Here is a 16,488-nt window from a genome sequence, read left to right on the forward strand (position 1 = left end):
GCCCTATCCACATCCACTAGAGTAAATATCCCACTAGTATAGAATGTATGAACGAACGGATCAGTATTCCGCTCTTCATCCAGCGAGGCGTACTGGGGTTCAAAATATTCCACCCATAGAAGATGGGCAAAGTTATTCTGCGGTGGTTCTGGGCACCCACCCCTATCCCACTTATACATATCCCAGAATAATTAAAAATTTCGAGCCTCACATGCATCCTTAAGCTCCTGCCATCTTAACTGGTCCCAGAGTTTTTTTGCTTCCTTGACTGCTTTCTTATAGGAGTCCCGTGCCAACCTTACTCTCGCTGAATCCCCAGCACCTAGAGCTACCCACAATGCCCTCCGTGTGTGCCGACATTTCTCATTAAACCACCCTTCAGCTTTCTTATTCCTGCCTTTCTTGGAATTGACAGTTTTACGAAAGAATAGCTTCAGAGGATTAAAAAACATGGTGTGCATCTCAGTTATATGGGCAGCGAGGCCTGGCTACCCTCCCTGTTTCCCCATACTTCCAATACCCTGTCTACCTTGTTATTCATAGCTAGCACTGTTTCCGGATGTTCTACAATGTTACTCCATTTCAAATGGCGAGTGTCATTAGACAATACCAGATCACTGGCCCCTGCCTCCACCCTATTAGATAAGGCATCTCCAAACATTCAAGTCATTGTGACAGTAAGTGGGTTATGATCACTTTCAGCAAGAGTAATAACGACCATATCCCTTAAAAACTGCCACAATAATAAACTCACTAACACATAATCGATCTGGCTAGACCTGAAGCGGTTGTTAAAAGTGACAGCCCCCTTCTTGTCGGACAATGTTTGCCCATTTGTGGCCCTTAACTGGTGGCCTATACACATCCCCTTCATTTGAATGGCCGCCTCTGACCATTTTTTTATAGGCTCAATCGTGAGGATAGGTATGCCCCATTTTACATCTTCATCCTCCAAGAAACACTGGTCCTCAAGCCCTAGAGGTTCAAACGTCGTGTTGAAATCCCCCGCGACTATCGGGCCAATGTTCCTCGGCACACCATCCAACAGCCTCTCTAGGTCATCTACAACTTCCGAACGTCACCCATCGGTAAGGCCCCTTGCATAGACGTTAAAAATATACATACCAGGACCCTGCTCTGGGATTATTCTTAACGGAAGGATGTCAACATTATTAGTGGGGATTTAGGATACTTTACACGGCAAATCCTGCTGGACCCAAATCACCAAACCCCCCCCCATTGCACGGCCCTTCGCTTGTTTTACCGCGGGAACCTGGAAGGTAAGATACCCTAGGCGAAACACAGGCTCTACCGCCCAAGTCTCTTGAAAGAGACATATATCGAAAGCTTCCATGAAGTCTGACCATTCAGGGAGTGCAAGTTTAGAACCCAACCCTGCGATATTCCATGATAAGAATGACACTGTATTAGACCTTTGGGTGTGGAAATCCGCTATCAAGGGGCAACCTTCCTGCAAGGGGAGTAATACGGGACTCGTAATTGGCCCCACTGTCTATAACCCTTCATTTGCCCCATTTCTGCCAGAGAGTATCAAACTACCAACAACAGGTGCTTTGTCTACATTCACTATACAGGGTTTAATCCTGGCGGGCGGGAGATTATATGAGCTAGGATCTCCAGGAGATATCAAACTACCATCGACAAGGATTTTGTCAGTATTCACTGTGCAGGGTATAATCCTGGCAGGCGGGAGATTATTTGAGCTGAGCCCTCCATTTACCAGTTTATCCGGTCTCTGGCCGAAGTTAAGAAGAGTCTCTACTTTTGGGGCTTGGGCAAGAACCGGATGGTTGGGAGTGGTTTGATGTCAATCGCACTCCTCTAGACCTGACAGTACCTGTTCCCTGTGCAAACACCCCTCCCTCCCCAAAGCTTTTGGGTGAGCCCATCCCTTCCAAACTGGGCAGTCGATGGGCCTGGAGAATTAGCTGGATAAAAATTTGTTAAAGGGAATGATTTGATCAAAGATTCCATACCTTGGTATTCCCAACTACATATGTACTCACCAAATCTAGTATCCCTGAAGTTAATTATAATGCGGTCACCCCTGGTAGCGGTACAAAAAGGGGTGGTGATGGACGGAGCATCTGAGCCAATCAAACACTCACACCCAGTCAAAAGATCTGGGTTTGATCCATCACCGTTCTTTAGCCCACTCTGCCACCCCAGTTCAGACATGGCTATATGCAAATCAGTCTGACCCTGTGCCTCATGGGAACAGTCCAGCCCGAACTGCCAAGCCACGTCTTCCCTGGACCGGAAACAAGCTTCAGAGGACCGGTTTCTGGCATTCCAGCCGTCTTCAGCCCGGCTTGCTTGAATCCAGTGGCAAAGTGAGCAAGAGACTCACGTCTGAGCATACCCTGCTACACTTATGGCGGCCAAAAGCGGTACAAAAGGGGGTGGTGATGGACGGAGCATCTAAGCCAATCAAACACTCACACCCAGTCAAAAGATCTGGGTTTGATCCATCACCGTTCTTTAGCCCACTCTGCCACCCCAGTTCAGACATGGCTATATGCAAATCAGTCTGATCCTGTGCCTCATGGGAACAGTCCAGCCCGAACTGCAAAGCCATGTCTTCCCTGGACCGGAAACAAGCTTCCGAGGACCGGTTTCTGGCATTCCAGCCGTCTTCAGCCCGGCTTGCTTGAATCCAGTGGCAAAGTGAGCAAGGGACTCACGTCTGAGCATACCCTGCCACACTTATGGCGGCCAAAAGCGGTACAAAAGGGGGTGGTGATGGACGGAGCATCTGAGCCAATCAAACACTCACACCCAGTCAAAAGATCTGGGTTTGATCCATCACCGTTCTTTAGCCCACTCTGCCACCCCAGTTCAGACATGGCTATATGCAAATCAGTCTGACCCTGTGCCTCACCCCTGGTAGTTTTAGGTCTAGACCCAACCCAATCCACCCTTCTTACAAATAAAATTTCAGCCGACACTCTATGGGGTAAAGACCGATTCTCATTGAGCAAGTGAATACACTTATTTTTCAGGTCTAAATAGTTCTCTCGTTGGCCGTGTCTCAATGGAGGAACTCCCGTTAAAATACACACATAAATACACACATATGGTGCGCATGCCGGGGGAGATCTATACATGGTAGACAGTCTGATGGAAAATCTTTGGACACCCTCTTACTACAACCTGAGAGTTGGGTCCCTAGATTAGCGCTACCCACCCTATCTTCCTGCCACACGGTGGCCTCACTCCGTTAGCACCACACATGCTATTCTTGGGCGTAGAATCACTTTCAATCAAGGCCGTGTTTTTATTAGATACCACCACCTGTATTGACTCAATTGGATTGGAACTTCGGCTGGCCACCGGGGCACCCGCATCCTCATGCCCACTTCTTTGCCCATCCACAGACCCCAGACAGGTAATGTCTTTAGTCATTGCCTCTGCAGATTCAAGGATTGCGAGTCTCTTTTCTATAGAATCCAGTCTATTGTAGATAGGGATACAAGACCTATAAAAGAGCTGCTCAAGTTTGTCCCACATTTCTTGGGTCCAATCCAGCGGAGTGTCCATCCTTCGTGGCGTCACTGGATCTAACACCACCGCCGTCGGGTCAGAGCCACTATGCTATTATTTGATAATGTTGATGTTACCCCTGGACTTTCCACCAGAGCGTTTGGTTTCTTAATTTTAGCTCTTCTGCCCTTATGGGCTGCACCCCCACGCTTCCTTTTAATGACTAGTTCTGGTTGGTCAGGTTTGGTTCCACGGGTAGGACAAACCCTTATAGTGTTCTCCGGGGGGTCAGACATGATACTGCAATCTGTGGAACCAGTTCGAGCATCCAGCAAGTTACCTTGAATGAGGCGTGACAGGGCAGGATCACTATTAGCTGAATGAATTTGGACAGAGTGAACCTGATGGACCACCCCAACACCTTCACTTGGATGAGTCTCCAAGCCTGGAAGAGGAGTAGTTGTAGTAGGCCACCTTGGCCAGCCCTCCTATAGAGGTGCTTTTGTTAAAGGCCGGGTCCAGAGACAACCTTTTTTCTGTCCGCTCAATTTCATGAGCTTCTATTGAAGAGGCCCGAACAATAAATTGATCCAGCGTTCCTATAATAGAGCCATTGGGTGCCGTTTCCCCTCCCTTCGCCGCTCTTGTAGACATTTTGGCGATAGATATAAACTTGCTTTAGTGAGATGTTCCAGTAAAATAACCCAAATAGGCCAAATAACCAGTACGCCTAGTGAGGTGTAGAACACCCAAAAGCTGCTGTGTACTACCCTTGGCAAATCATTGATAGAGGGAGGCCCCGTCCCGTCCTCGAGCCGGGCTCGAACGGGCTCAAACGGGCCGCCCTTGGCCCGGGCTTCACCCGGCGCGCGCCCGCGTGCGATCTGCGCAGCGGTAGTGATGATGTACTATGAACGCGACCGTCAGCAATTATCTGGCACAAGTGTGGGTTTCAGAGCTGGTCCCCTGGGACACGTAGTTTTCACCTCCTGCTCAGCAACCAAAGGGAGAGGCGCTTTGTACGCGCCCGTCAGCAATTATCCGGCACAGGTGTGGGCTTCAGAGCTGGCCCCCTGGGACACGTAGTTTTCACCTCCTGCTCAGCAACCAAAGGGCGATGCGGCTCCCCAGAAAATGTCACTTCAACCTTTCATGGTACAGGCTGGAGAAGAAGCAGACCTGCTGGGGGCTGCAATGATTTATGACATGCATTTACTATGAACATATATTTTTTTTGTCTCCGGTCTGGAGCTAGAAATCAAAATCCCTTTGAAGAAGAGAAGTTCCAGTCAAATCAGTCCAGTGTTTATATAGTCTTATGAAAGAGGCATACAGCTAGATTCATCAAGCCGAAAACGGCTCGCAAAGGGCCAGATTCTGAGAATCTGGCCCTTTGCGAGTGCAATTTTTGCATTTGGGATTCATCATCCCAAATGCAAAAATCGCTAATTGCGAAATCGCATATTTGCGAGGAATTGCATTTAAGGAATCTCTATTTGAGATTCCTTAAATGCAATTCATCAACCATTTTCAATTTGCGAATTCGCAATTTCTGGCCGCTATTTACCACAAAGTCAGACTTCGTGGTAAATAGCGAAAACTCAGTCCTTTGGACACCCCTGGCACCCTTGAAATCGCATCCTTATTTGCGATTAGCAAATTGCTCATCGCAAATAAGGAATAACTCCCCATTCATTCCTATGGGCCTTTAGGCCCATAGGAATGAATGGGGAGTTATTCCTTATTTGCGATGAGCAATTTGCTAATCGCAAATAAGGAAGATGTAGGAATCGCAATATTTTTTGCAATTCATACATGAATCCCGTTTTGCAAGTCCTTAATAGCGATTCCTTATGAATCGCTATTAAGGACTCGCAAAACTGGATAATGATGAATCTAGCTGATACTCCCTCTGCAGTGGCACTTTGTCGTTTCTTAATCTCATTATGACTGCAAGTCTTTTGGGATTTAGACGTTTCAGTGAGGCAGAAAGAATATTTAAAACCGAAACTACTCAATCGATTGTCTTTAGCATAAGCAGATACTTCTTCTCAGTGGATCTAGTAAGGAGGAGAAGGGGCTCAAAGTTACAAGGACTTGCAGTATAACCCCTAGATGAGTTAAAACAAGTATTCAAAGGTACGATACGGATCTATGAATGTAATGCCAGTAATGAAAAAAATTCTTTTTTTAGCTTTTTTTTTAAAAGTGAAATAACATGATGTAATTATAGTTAGTTTAAATGAAATGATAATTTTGTAAGGTTATGACCATGATATTTCTGAGTGTTTTATGATTTTAGACCCCAAAATTGTATTTATTTTTGTAAATACTTGCAATAGCCTTTATTGGGCCCCCAATTAGTATACTAAAAATCTTTGTTTAAAGAGATGGGCGCGGATTTTGTAACTTGACTGTTTTTATTGTATGTATATCTTTTATGTTTTTTTACAACCGAAATAAAGATTATTGAATTGAATTGATTGATTGATTGACTGCATGCAAGTTTGTGTGGTATCTGAGTACTGTTATTTTCCAATGGTACCCCTTCCCTGTCTCCATTACTGAACTGTCCTCTTCCTTATAGTTTTGGGAATACATCAATTCTAAGAAAGGTCAACCTTCAACTGAAACTGTGACTTCATATTTTCAGTTTTGAGTTTTAGCTGCGTAACTTATGCCAGTGGGCTTCCTTTTAGCTAACGAAAGAAGCTTTACCCCAAACGGCTACCAACCGAAAAGTGCACCTTTTTATTGAGTGCTATACCAGGCTGATTAAGCCACATCTGACATAAATTGGATTGAGGCTTAAGAGCCAAGACGAAAAATTCCACTACTCTTAAAACTCTTGGTAGGCTATATGAATGTAAGGTCATCGAGTGTGGAATGACGACCACTCCAAGGAATTTAGAACATCTGTTGATTTAGTAAAAAATCTGTGCACTCAGCATGTGCTGTTGTAGTGTTCAAAAGGGAACACCTCAGGACATACTGGACACAGCAAACGGACTAACAAAAAATGCCTTGCAGCAAAGATGTAGACTAGAAAACATTCCTATAACTACCAGCCGCAACTAAAGTAATGTGGGTTTCCCAAATCTCAATACAGAGAAATGTGCAAACAATTCAGCCACTACTGGCTTTTAACATAAGAATGTCCTTTTGGAGCAGCCCCAAAAAAATCCAAAGAGATACCAAGATCAACACTCCTGTGGAAAGTTCCCTCAAGAAGTTATTTGTTATCGATCTCATTTCTCTTTCTAAACAGGATTGTTGTATCCGGTGGGCAAGACCTCTGTTAGCGCCTAATTACACGTTTTCTCTTCCAAGTCAGTTTCTCTAATTTATCAAACATGTTACAATACCACTTTTCTCATTCCTAAAAACAGTGATTTGCACTGTATGGATCAGGCATTTGCTGTGAGGAATGGGTGGTAAGCGAGCAGAGAAAGACGGGCAGTGAGGAGGAACAGATGGCGAGAAACAGAGATTGAGTGTGAATATTAGGACAATGGAACGAGTAGAGAGGGTGCCTTAATATAGAACGATTTGATACATCAGTCAATGCATTTCTGAGGAGAACATGATTTAAGGCATGCTGTTCCTTCAAATGTAGCAGAGTTAAGTGGATTGACGCGAAATCTATCTTTATGGCATTCTTTTTCTTTCTACTGCAATTAGAAATAAATATTTCAGAGATGTCTGGCTGCATGAACAGCAGTATTTATTCCAGAGGATCCTTTTGCCCTCCATTATTTTCCTCTTCCCTACGAGTGTGAGTAAGTTGTAGATGTAGGAAGAAGGGGAAATAGCGATTTGTGTGCCAGACTATGCATTGGTATTTGTTAGAAAAGTTGTGGATGTGCAATTTCGTTAAAACATGTTTTGCAAATTTAGCACTTTTTTCCTACCAATGAATCCCCAATAAACATCTTCAGAGATGCTGGCAAATAAAGGGCGAGTTAAATAACAAATGTTTCCCTGTACAAACTGCTGTAAAATTCCATTCTCTGCCTCTGGTACCAGACAGAGGACTAGTTTGACAATCACAGTTTAATCAGACTGAATTTAGAACTTCTACACTCCTGCCTCTAACTGCTCCCTGGAAATGACAACAGAGCGCTTAATCGGTGAGAAAAAAATGGAAGACAGTCACAGGAGATATGTCATCCTAAATTCCTGCACTGCTGCTCCATTTGGATTATTCGGGAGGTGGGTCCTGCAAACACAAAATACCTGCAAATAGCTTCATCAACAACATTCTGACTGATTAATTCAAACTGATATACATGGATTCCATGGGTAAAAAAGTAACTCCGTTGTGGACGGCTAGAAATGCACAATTTTAAATTTGCAAGAATATGAAAAAAAACCTGAAGGGATCTTAATAAGCGGAGCCAGTAATGGATAAACCACTATAAGGGCCACAAATGACTGCACACACATCTAAAAACAGACAATGGTCAACAAATCATGACTGAAAGGAAGACTTCTAAGTGGTTAAACTGTCACCTACACAGCAGTCTCTGAAGTGCATAGTAACAATGCTTGTGGTGGAGTCCCCATCTACCTGCAGATTCCTTGCCCCACAAATCTCCCCAGAGCCCAACTTCATCCTGTACTGATAGGTAGTGCCAATGCTCCAAATGGAAGTTGGTTCCTCTCTGGATGTGATGTCAGAATGCCTCACATGGTGCCCCCAGCCACTCTGACAAAAGTTCCTGTCCTTTTTTTCCACTCCCTTGATAATGACGAGAACATGCAGTGTATAAAGCTAATTTTGGACCTTGTAATATGTACAATAAAACTTAGAATGGGGAGGTGAGCGGGTTGATGTTAAATCTGCAGGCGGCTACAGTATCCACCAGAAATATTGTTACCTAAGTAAAGAAACGTGTTCTTTGATGAATAAGTCTACCGGCACATTCCTCCCTTAAAAAACAATGCGAAAATAATAAACCCAGGAGGAGGTTCGAAGGCAAAAAACAGGAAACAACTGTGATGTATGGACTCTTGCAAGTCAAAGGTGGAGCCTCACACAAAACGTCAATGCATGCTCTTGAAAGTATCACACATGGGGGAGTGGGGAAAAAAACCGGCCCGCATCCAGGCAAGCAAATTGATGGCAGAAGAACATTGCAAAGTGTCCACTCCATCCATGTGCCATTAAGTCATATAATACATGCCGTGAGTCTGGGTTTTATGTGTGTTGGAGGTGGGGGGGGGAGAAATGTGTGGCGTATGTGTGTGTGGTGTGCGTGTGTGTGTGTGGGTGGGGGGTCTGTGGTGTGTGTGGTCTGTGTGTTGGGTGGGTATGTGTATTTGTTTCATTGTTTAAATAATTTTTATCAACCTCAAGGATGAAAGGCTGAGTGGACCCACCAGAATTCAGACCTGTGACTATGAATGAATACGTTTATTGCAAGATTAAACAAAGTCATTGCAGCTCTTCAAATAATGCAATCATGATTTAACTTTCCATTATTCCGCATATAGTCAAAAAATCTGAAAGTTCCATATTAAAAAAATTATAAGAAACCTATACAAAGGGCGCATTGTGGATCTCTTGTACATATTGCTAGTAGAGCATGTGCAAGTGTTAACAAAATAAAACCTTTAGTGGGAGATTACAATTAGTAATCACACCGTGTACAGCAGTGATTGGTTAAAAAGAGAAGAATGTCAACCAGCAGCGCAAATCCATGTGCAACTACATGGTACGCAATACACCTCGCATGGCCTCTCTCCTTTGACAGTTTTCTGTAGCAAACCTTACATGTGTGATTAATAATTAGTAGTAGTAGTAGTAGTAGTATGAGCATTATTCGATACAAATTTATCATAAAAGCATATACATCCGAAATTCATATTTTAAAAAACATAATACAGCATAATAAATAGATCCTACTATACATCATAGAACTACAATTAATAAATATGATACAAAATGTCATTAAAACCATAGGTAACAAAATTCATAGCAAATGCATCAGGTAACATGCGTGGAGGCTGCCGGACTATTATTTTTCACTAGAAGCTTGGTTCTTATTAGCCATGCACAGCCTAGATATTTTGCCACCCCACAAACCATGGTAAGAGAAGAGGTGTCGGTTTTTAAGATGCATAGTGCTACCCAATAATTTTTGGAACCAAGCTTTTTACAAACAGGTTTGAACCATTTGGATTAATAATTATAAAAGCATGGTGTTCAACAGTTCTATTAAATAAACAAGACACAACGGCCTGCGTTTTGCAAACTTATGCAAGACGTAGGTCAAAGTACAAAGCAGATTGTGGTTTAAGTCAAAGAGTATCGTACAATGTAAATTAAGAGGTATAAAGGCGTCCTATTCAGTTTACAGTAATAGTTAAGAAGAGGACCAAAAGGCAGCAGCTGATGACCTAAAATCTTATGCAAGTGGGCAGGACAGAATGCAGGGTCTCCCTGCGCCACAGCGCAGAGTTATGGAATGTGTTATGTGCGGCAGCTGGGATTAAAAAAGCTTGTACCATGTGCAAATACACAGGTTAAATGGCTGATTCCCCATCACTCAATTAGACGGTTCACCAAATGATATATATACACACACACAAATAAATATATTACAGAGCGGCGGTGGCCACTCTGTACTTATCGTTAGGATTCCAAGAGATGGGAATCACCCAGAGACTTGCTTGCTAATAACTTTCTCACTTATTGAATAATCTCAACAAAACTTTAAAGACCTTTTCTTTTCCCCCCCCCCCTATATTGGCTGATGATGCAAAGTTGTGTGATTAGGTAAGGGGGTGCAAAGAAAAAAGGGAGGTCCCAAAACACGATTTCCCACTAACGCATTTTCCATAGACTTTTTAAACGGCGTAGCAGCAAAATGGATGAATAGATTTACATGAAACTTGGCAGGAATATAGCTTATGGAGTGTAAAGGTCCATTGTTATTTGATTAGATTTTTTCCAGCAGATTTTAAGTAATAAACGAAAAAAAACTTCGTGCTAAATTCAGAATTTAACTAATGTTTAAATGTGCCTTGTGTTTAGATAGGTCAGGACATATTTAAACATTGGAAGTTTAATAGAATAATTGTGAAAAATCTGAGAGGGGTCCGATGAATTTTATTTCTTTACTGGGGGGTGCTGCATTAAAAAGTTTGAAGACCACTGGTTTAGACCATGTTTTTTCTTTTTTCTGTGCTTTAAGGCGAAATATAGCTTATTACACTTTTTGTAATATATAGGAAGAAATTAAGCAGTTTAGCAAAGTCTGGAAAAATATTTTCTATAGAATTACATGTTTTAAAAAAAGTTTATGATGTACTGTGGTAAGTCTTTGAAATTATCTAGAAAATACTGCGGTACTTACTGAAAGCCCCAAAACAAAATAAAAGAATATTATGCAACAAAATAAAATTAGAGTTAAAACAGGGTGGATTTTAATGGCGCCTCGGTTTCCTTTCAATAAACACATTTATATATGTTTGTCAAGGTAAGTTTTTTGGTTTGACATTATAATATGGTTTCCATAGGCAGAAAAATGCATACCATCAGGATAATAATACAGTGCTTCATTGCAATATTTTATATTTTGATGATCACACAGAATGAGGACACTGTCTTATTTACATGTCTTCGAGCCTTTTCAAACTTAGCAGCATTTATAGAAGACCACTTCCAATTTGGTCTCCGACAAATATTTAAGAACACAATGTGTGTTTGGAAAAATAAACATTAAGATGTAAAACGTTTCCTTCATTTCAATTTCCATTCAAAGTCCAGGTAAATGTCCCAAATCACTGCCACCACAATGGATAACCAGAAAGTAGGGCTGGTCAAATGTATTAATAGAGGAAAGTAGAGGGAGTAGCCGATTCCATCTCAAACCTCTTTCACCAATCCATGTTAATTCAAACACTTTCAAATGTAAATCATTTCCAACACCCACTTTTTGGCCAGACAGCATGCTAAAAATTAGAACCGTGCCCAACAAACCAAATCCTAATTATCTTGCACATACACTGACATACAAGAATAAGGAGCACAGAGGCAGAAAACAAATATATAAAGAGTTAGAGGATTGGCCTTTAGGAAACTACATCATAGTAACACCTTAATTGTGAAATTAAGGTGGCTGTAGTTGCCATGGACCTATCACAGATAAGGCAGGACTGATGGCAATTCCTGAGATGTCAAAGCCCTCTAAAGCTTCAAAACCTCCCATGCATACTAGGGCAGGCTCTCAGCAAACGGTAATCCCAAAGCTCAAGCACTGTCGTATGCCCTATTAGTGTCACTATGCTCGAGAGGCCTGTTCTCCAAAGCAAAGAGACTCAAAGGCTGCATCCAGCATATTTGCCCGAACATTTCCACAGAGGCCCAAGGAGCCCAACCAGGCTCTTACCAAGGGCAACCACAGAGGTAACAAACCTGGCCACCAAATTCCCCGTGTCACATCCTGACCTAAGTAGTTTCTCAGCAGCCTGAAAACCACCCTGAACCACTTCATTAAACTGAACCCCAAACAAGTTAATGCTCTAATCCCAACCCCGAGGCCCAATCTGGTGATGTTACAAGATTTGGTCTTTCAAGAGGAACTTCTTGCCACTATAGATACATATGTTGAAACAAACTGGAAATCAACAGGTAACAGTGGAGTGGAATGGGAGGCAATGAAAGTAGTCCTGAACTGTGAGTGCACAAGCAGAATAAGCAGTCCCCAGTCACAAGCTGAGAGACAGATGGAAGATTTTAAAAAAAATGTGAAGATCCAGTGCTCCAAGGCATGCAAGAAGCATATAGGTAAAACGAGAAATAGAGAGAATCTGGGATACATTAGACAAGTTCACCGCTAAAGAGTTTAGGCAGAAGTTGCATAGAAAGGGAGATAAACATGGGAAATTGTTAGCTGGGCTATTGAAAAGGAAAAGATCAAGTACGATGTTACTGGTGTTGAGGAAGGCGAATGGCACAATAGTGATAACCCACTTCAGCCTTAATGAGACACTACTCACAATCACCTCACTCAATTATATAAAAGCACAGAGGGGTCCATGGGGTGATCAGGCTAAGACTTGCATGGGCAGACTGACTTTGCCCAGGCTGACACCAGATGAAGTAGATTATCGTGAGCAGGAACTCCAGGTAGAGAAAATAGCTTAAACAATTGAAGATATTTCAGGAGAAGATGAACTCCTGGTGGAATTCTAGCAGATATATAAATGTCAGGTTGCAAAAGGTTGGGAAATCGAAAGATGTTTAGGAGGAGCATAGAGGGGACGTTCTCAGCCACGATGAAAGATGCCATAATGATGATAATGATCCTTAAGCCAGAAAAAGTCCACTTGCATCCGACATCCTACAACACATTGCAACACTATGAGGAACTCGGACATTAAAATACTTTTAAAATACCGGCAACTAGGCTTACTGGAGTCATCTCCTCACTCAATTGTGAAGACTAGAATGGCTGTGTCCATGGATGAAGCTCACTCATAAATTTACGGAGAATTCATCACATATTACATGCCCCCACTCCGATGGAAGAAGAATGTGTGCTGGTCACACTGAACGTAGAAAAGGCATCCAAGTCTCTGGATTGGCAGTGCATGATACTACATTGCAAGATAATGGCTTTGGACCAAGTTTCAGAGGGAGGCTACATCTTATTAACACAGCCCTGATAACCAGAGTTAAATCAGGAGGAGTGGTATCAGAGACATGGGAGGAGAGTCTGGCATGAGGCAGGCTGCCAGCTTTTGCCTCTCCTCGTTTGCCTTGGCCATAAAGCCTTTGGCGATAGGACTAAGGCAAGGCCCAATGAGACAGGAGTACTGTGGTGGGCACCAGCAGACATACTGTCTCCATGTATGCATATGACACATAAGTGTATCTTAGATGCTCCAGAAACTCAATACCGATTTTGTATCGGGAATTGGAGGATTTTGGGAAAGCATCTAGTCAATGGATAAATCTAGGGAAAAAGCCTTATTCACTGCCACAAGGCTAAAGTTAAAGAGGGGTAATGGAGACATAAGAACATTTAGTATCAATCTAATCTAAGGCAGAAGCTCCATATTAACAAGCATTATGCACAATGCAATATGTCTTAGACATGTTTGGTGCTCACTTGATATGCATAAATGTCAAAGTCAACCTGGCCATGGCTGCAGCATGCAAAGCTCATGTCAGCCCCCACTGTATAGCTAGTTCCTTAACCAAGGATAATGTGGTACTCAGATTCATGCACACATCTACTGTAAGAGGTTCGTGTGCTACAGATCTATGTAAATATTTTAATGAACAATTCACATTAGTAGGCAAGGTCAGAACTTCAATCATGACAGACCAACCACATTTTTAAAGCATTTTTAGCAACTGCATAATGTTGGTAACACTTGTCACACGTTAAAAAACACAATCAAGCCCACAAAACAGACCTGGAAATTTGAAGTTGGACCGGGACTTTCTAAAAAATCCCCTTCCTGTCAAATTTAAAAAAAAAATAAGAGTTAAAAAAAAGTGAGAAAAAACGATTTTTATTACACAAGAGCACACAACTGGCTGTTTACTACCACCAAGGCTTACTTAAAAAACAATTCAGAAGAACAGCTGCAGTCATATCTACCCAGGACAGCATATTTCTAGTTCAAAATGCTTTTCATTATATGGAGTAGTCTGGTTCCGTGTCACAATAAACTATGTAGTCCACAAGGGTGCCAGTGCATCACTCAGTAGACGGACAGACAGTAGACTTTGGATGCTTGAGTTATGGTATACTGCCTTACACGGCAAAGTCAGTACTACTGCTCCTAAATCCTAAAATGATAAATTCATAACCAAGGACCACAAATAGAGTAGAAAGTGAGATTTGTGTGAAGCATAAACACTTGAACGAAGATATTAAATAGAGAACCTTGGATCACAACGTCTGAAGCAATTCAATCAGGGCGTCCAATACATGATCACACTGAATGCTGGAACGAAGATTACAAACAAAAGGCAGGGCCACTGGAATTATGCAGCAGGGGATAGCCAAATTATGCAGCAAGGTTGAGTAAATTATGCGTCAAGGAAAAGCAAATTATGTGGCATAATGCGGCACATATTGTAATGGTATTATTACATTATTATAATATATACATTTTTTTTACACTTGTTAATCGTGTTCTAGTCTTTGGTTGCACCTCATTAGTACCACTTTAATACCCAAATACTGCAATAAGCAACAGAAATATGACCAGTCAACTTTTGCAAAGGGCCTCCACTGCACAGCAACACGTGTCACTGCGCTTTAAGTAACTTTTGAATGGTTTGAGCTAGAAACTATTCTTTTTTAATCTGCAGATTATGCATTGTGGCAAATGCGGTAAATCCATAATTGTGCAAAAAATGCAGTGGCAGTACAAACGCATATTTACAGTGCCCGGACAATACGTTTTGTTTGGATCTGAGGCTGCAGAACCACTTCTGCATGCAGTGGTGATTAATCCTGGAGGGAACACTACTCGCAGGTCTTTGGATTCTAATAGGAAAGCTGCAGTAGAGCAAAATAACTGATCAAGTAACATCCATAAATTGCTACATCCCCTGCGCTCAAGGCAGGGCAGATTAGCTAGCATGTGCGGACCAAGAGTTTTCAATGTCGCAAACACAAAGTTGTAAGCTCCAGCTTTACATAAAAAGAGGAAAGGGAGAGATCACTTGCCATGCTCACAATCTTACACAGGACAAAAATGCTAGCTGCGCTGCGGCATTTCCAAAGGCATTCAAACTGTTTTAACATCAGAACATATAGTTTATCTTGGAACAGATCACATATGGCCAAGATAGCTTTTGGTAAATGTTAACAATACAGAATGCTGTGAAATTTAAAATCCAAATTGTACTTCTTAACATACCATATCTGCTGCCTTCTTCATGTGGAACTACTGGAGCAGAACCTTCCTTGAACCTAACAAAGAGACAAAACGGTATTCAATGGAACGGTCATTAATGCCACTCTTTACAGTATCGCACGTGTTTGCAAGTACTTTGTGCTAGGCAAGAAAGAGAGGAGTGTGCTCTATGAGAGACAGCTTTTTGCCTGAAAATCCTTGATCAGTCGCATAGGCATCTGTATAGGCATCTGTGATGGAGGACACGCTCAGAGGGGCCGGATAGCTGAAACGCATCATATTTCAACCATCAAACCACCTGAGACGGTCGGAGTGAAGGAATTTGCGAGCAAGGAATAAGACTGGACAAGTGGATGGTAGAAGGGCCAATGTTTGCCTGGTGTTAAAGTCTTCTAGGAGAGTGAGTCAGAAACTATATGGGAGTTTGTTGATGTACACTATAGTGTGTGATCCCCTTGGAACTGCCCCCTACAATGTTTCTCCAAAAGCACTTCCCCCTCCCTCAGTGATGAGCAAGATCTGGGAGCACACAAACTAGGACAGGGGTCTGAAAGGGTGGACAGCAAGTTTATAGTAGGTCTTACTTCGCCATCTTTAAAGAGCTGCCAAACCTGTAAGTGGGTTAGGGTACTCCGGCAGTGCTCAGTCATTAAAAGGGTGGGTGTTGGTCCCATTAGAATTAGCAGGAAGCTAGTGTTGGCACACAGAGTCTTTTACTCAATGCTTGCGGCAACCTGCAGTTCAATCCTAACATGGAAAGAGCAGGACAGCCTCTTTTGTGAACTCACATATCCCAGGGATGTATCGACACATTTCTTCTACATCCCTGGAGGATTGACCATCTTTGAGATTATACAGGGCATAGGGTGCTCTTCCCCGGTTTGAAGCACAGGGACAAGACAAGCAATACTCATGGAGTATCCTCATATTTCTCCAGTACGGAGCTACAAAAGGCCTGTACATGATGGATTGTATATCTACCATACATTTATAAAATAAACTTTCGAAGCACTGGAAGAAGATCCGTTTTAATGATTATCTGAATGGGAGATTGTGTTCTTAAAACAAGATGGAGAAACTGACCAAGTTTCTTCC

At 42.4% G+C, this 16,488-nt stretch overlaps 1 protein-coding gene across 5 annotated transcripts in view; it reads right to left on the reverse strand.

Moving 5' to 3' along the window:
• The window catches only part of CCDC9 (coiled-coil domain containing 9), a 381,329-nt gene that overhangs the window by 242,268 nt on the left and 122,573 nt on the right, over positions 1 to 16,488 (reverse strand). For all 5 annotated transcript variants that reach the window (XM_078661011.1, XM_078661012.1, XM_078661008.1 and 2 more), the window contains one exon: positions 15,397 to 15,449. In XM_078661011.1, the coding sequence (XP_078517137.1) occupies positions 15,397 to 15,449 (53 nt within the window). The remainder of the gene's footprint in view (positions 1 to 15,396; positions 15,450 to 16,488) is intronic.

The sequence above is a fragment of the Lissotriton helveticus genome, chromosome 9 (assembly GCF_964261635.1).
Source record: "Lissotriton helveticus chromosome 9, aLisHel1.1, whole genome shotgun sequence".
Lineage (NCBI taxonomy): Eukaryota > Metazoa > Chordata > Amphibia > Caudata > Salamandridae > Lissotriton > Lissotriton helveticus.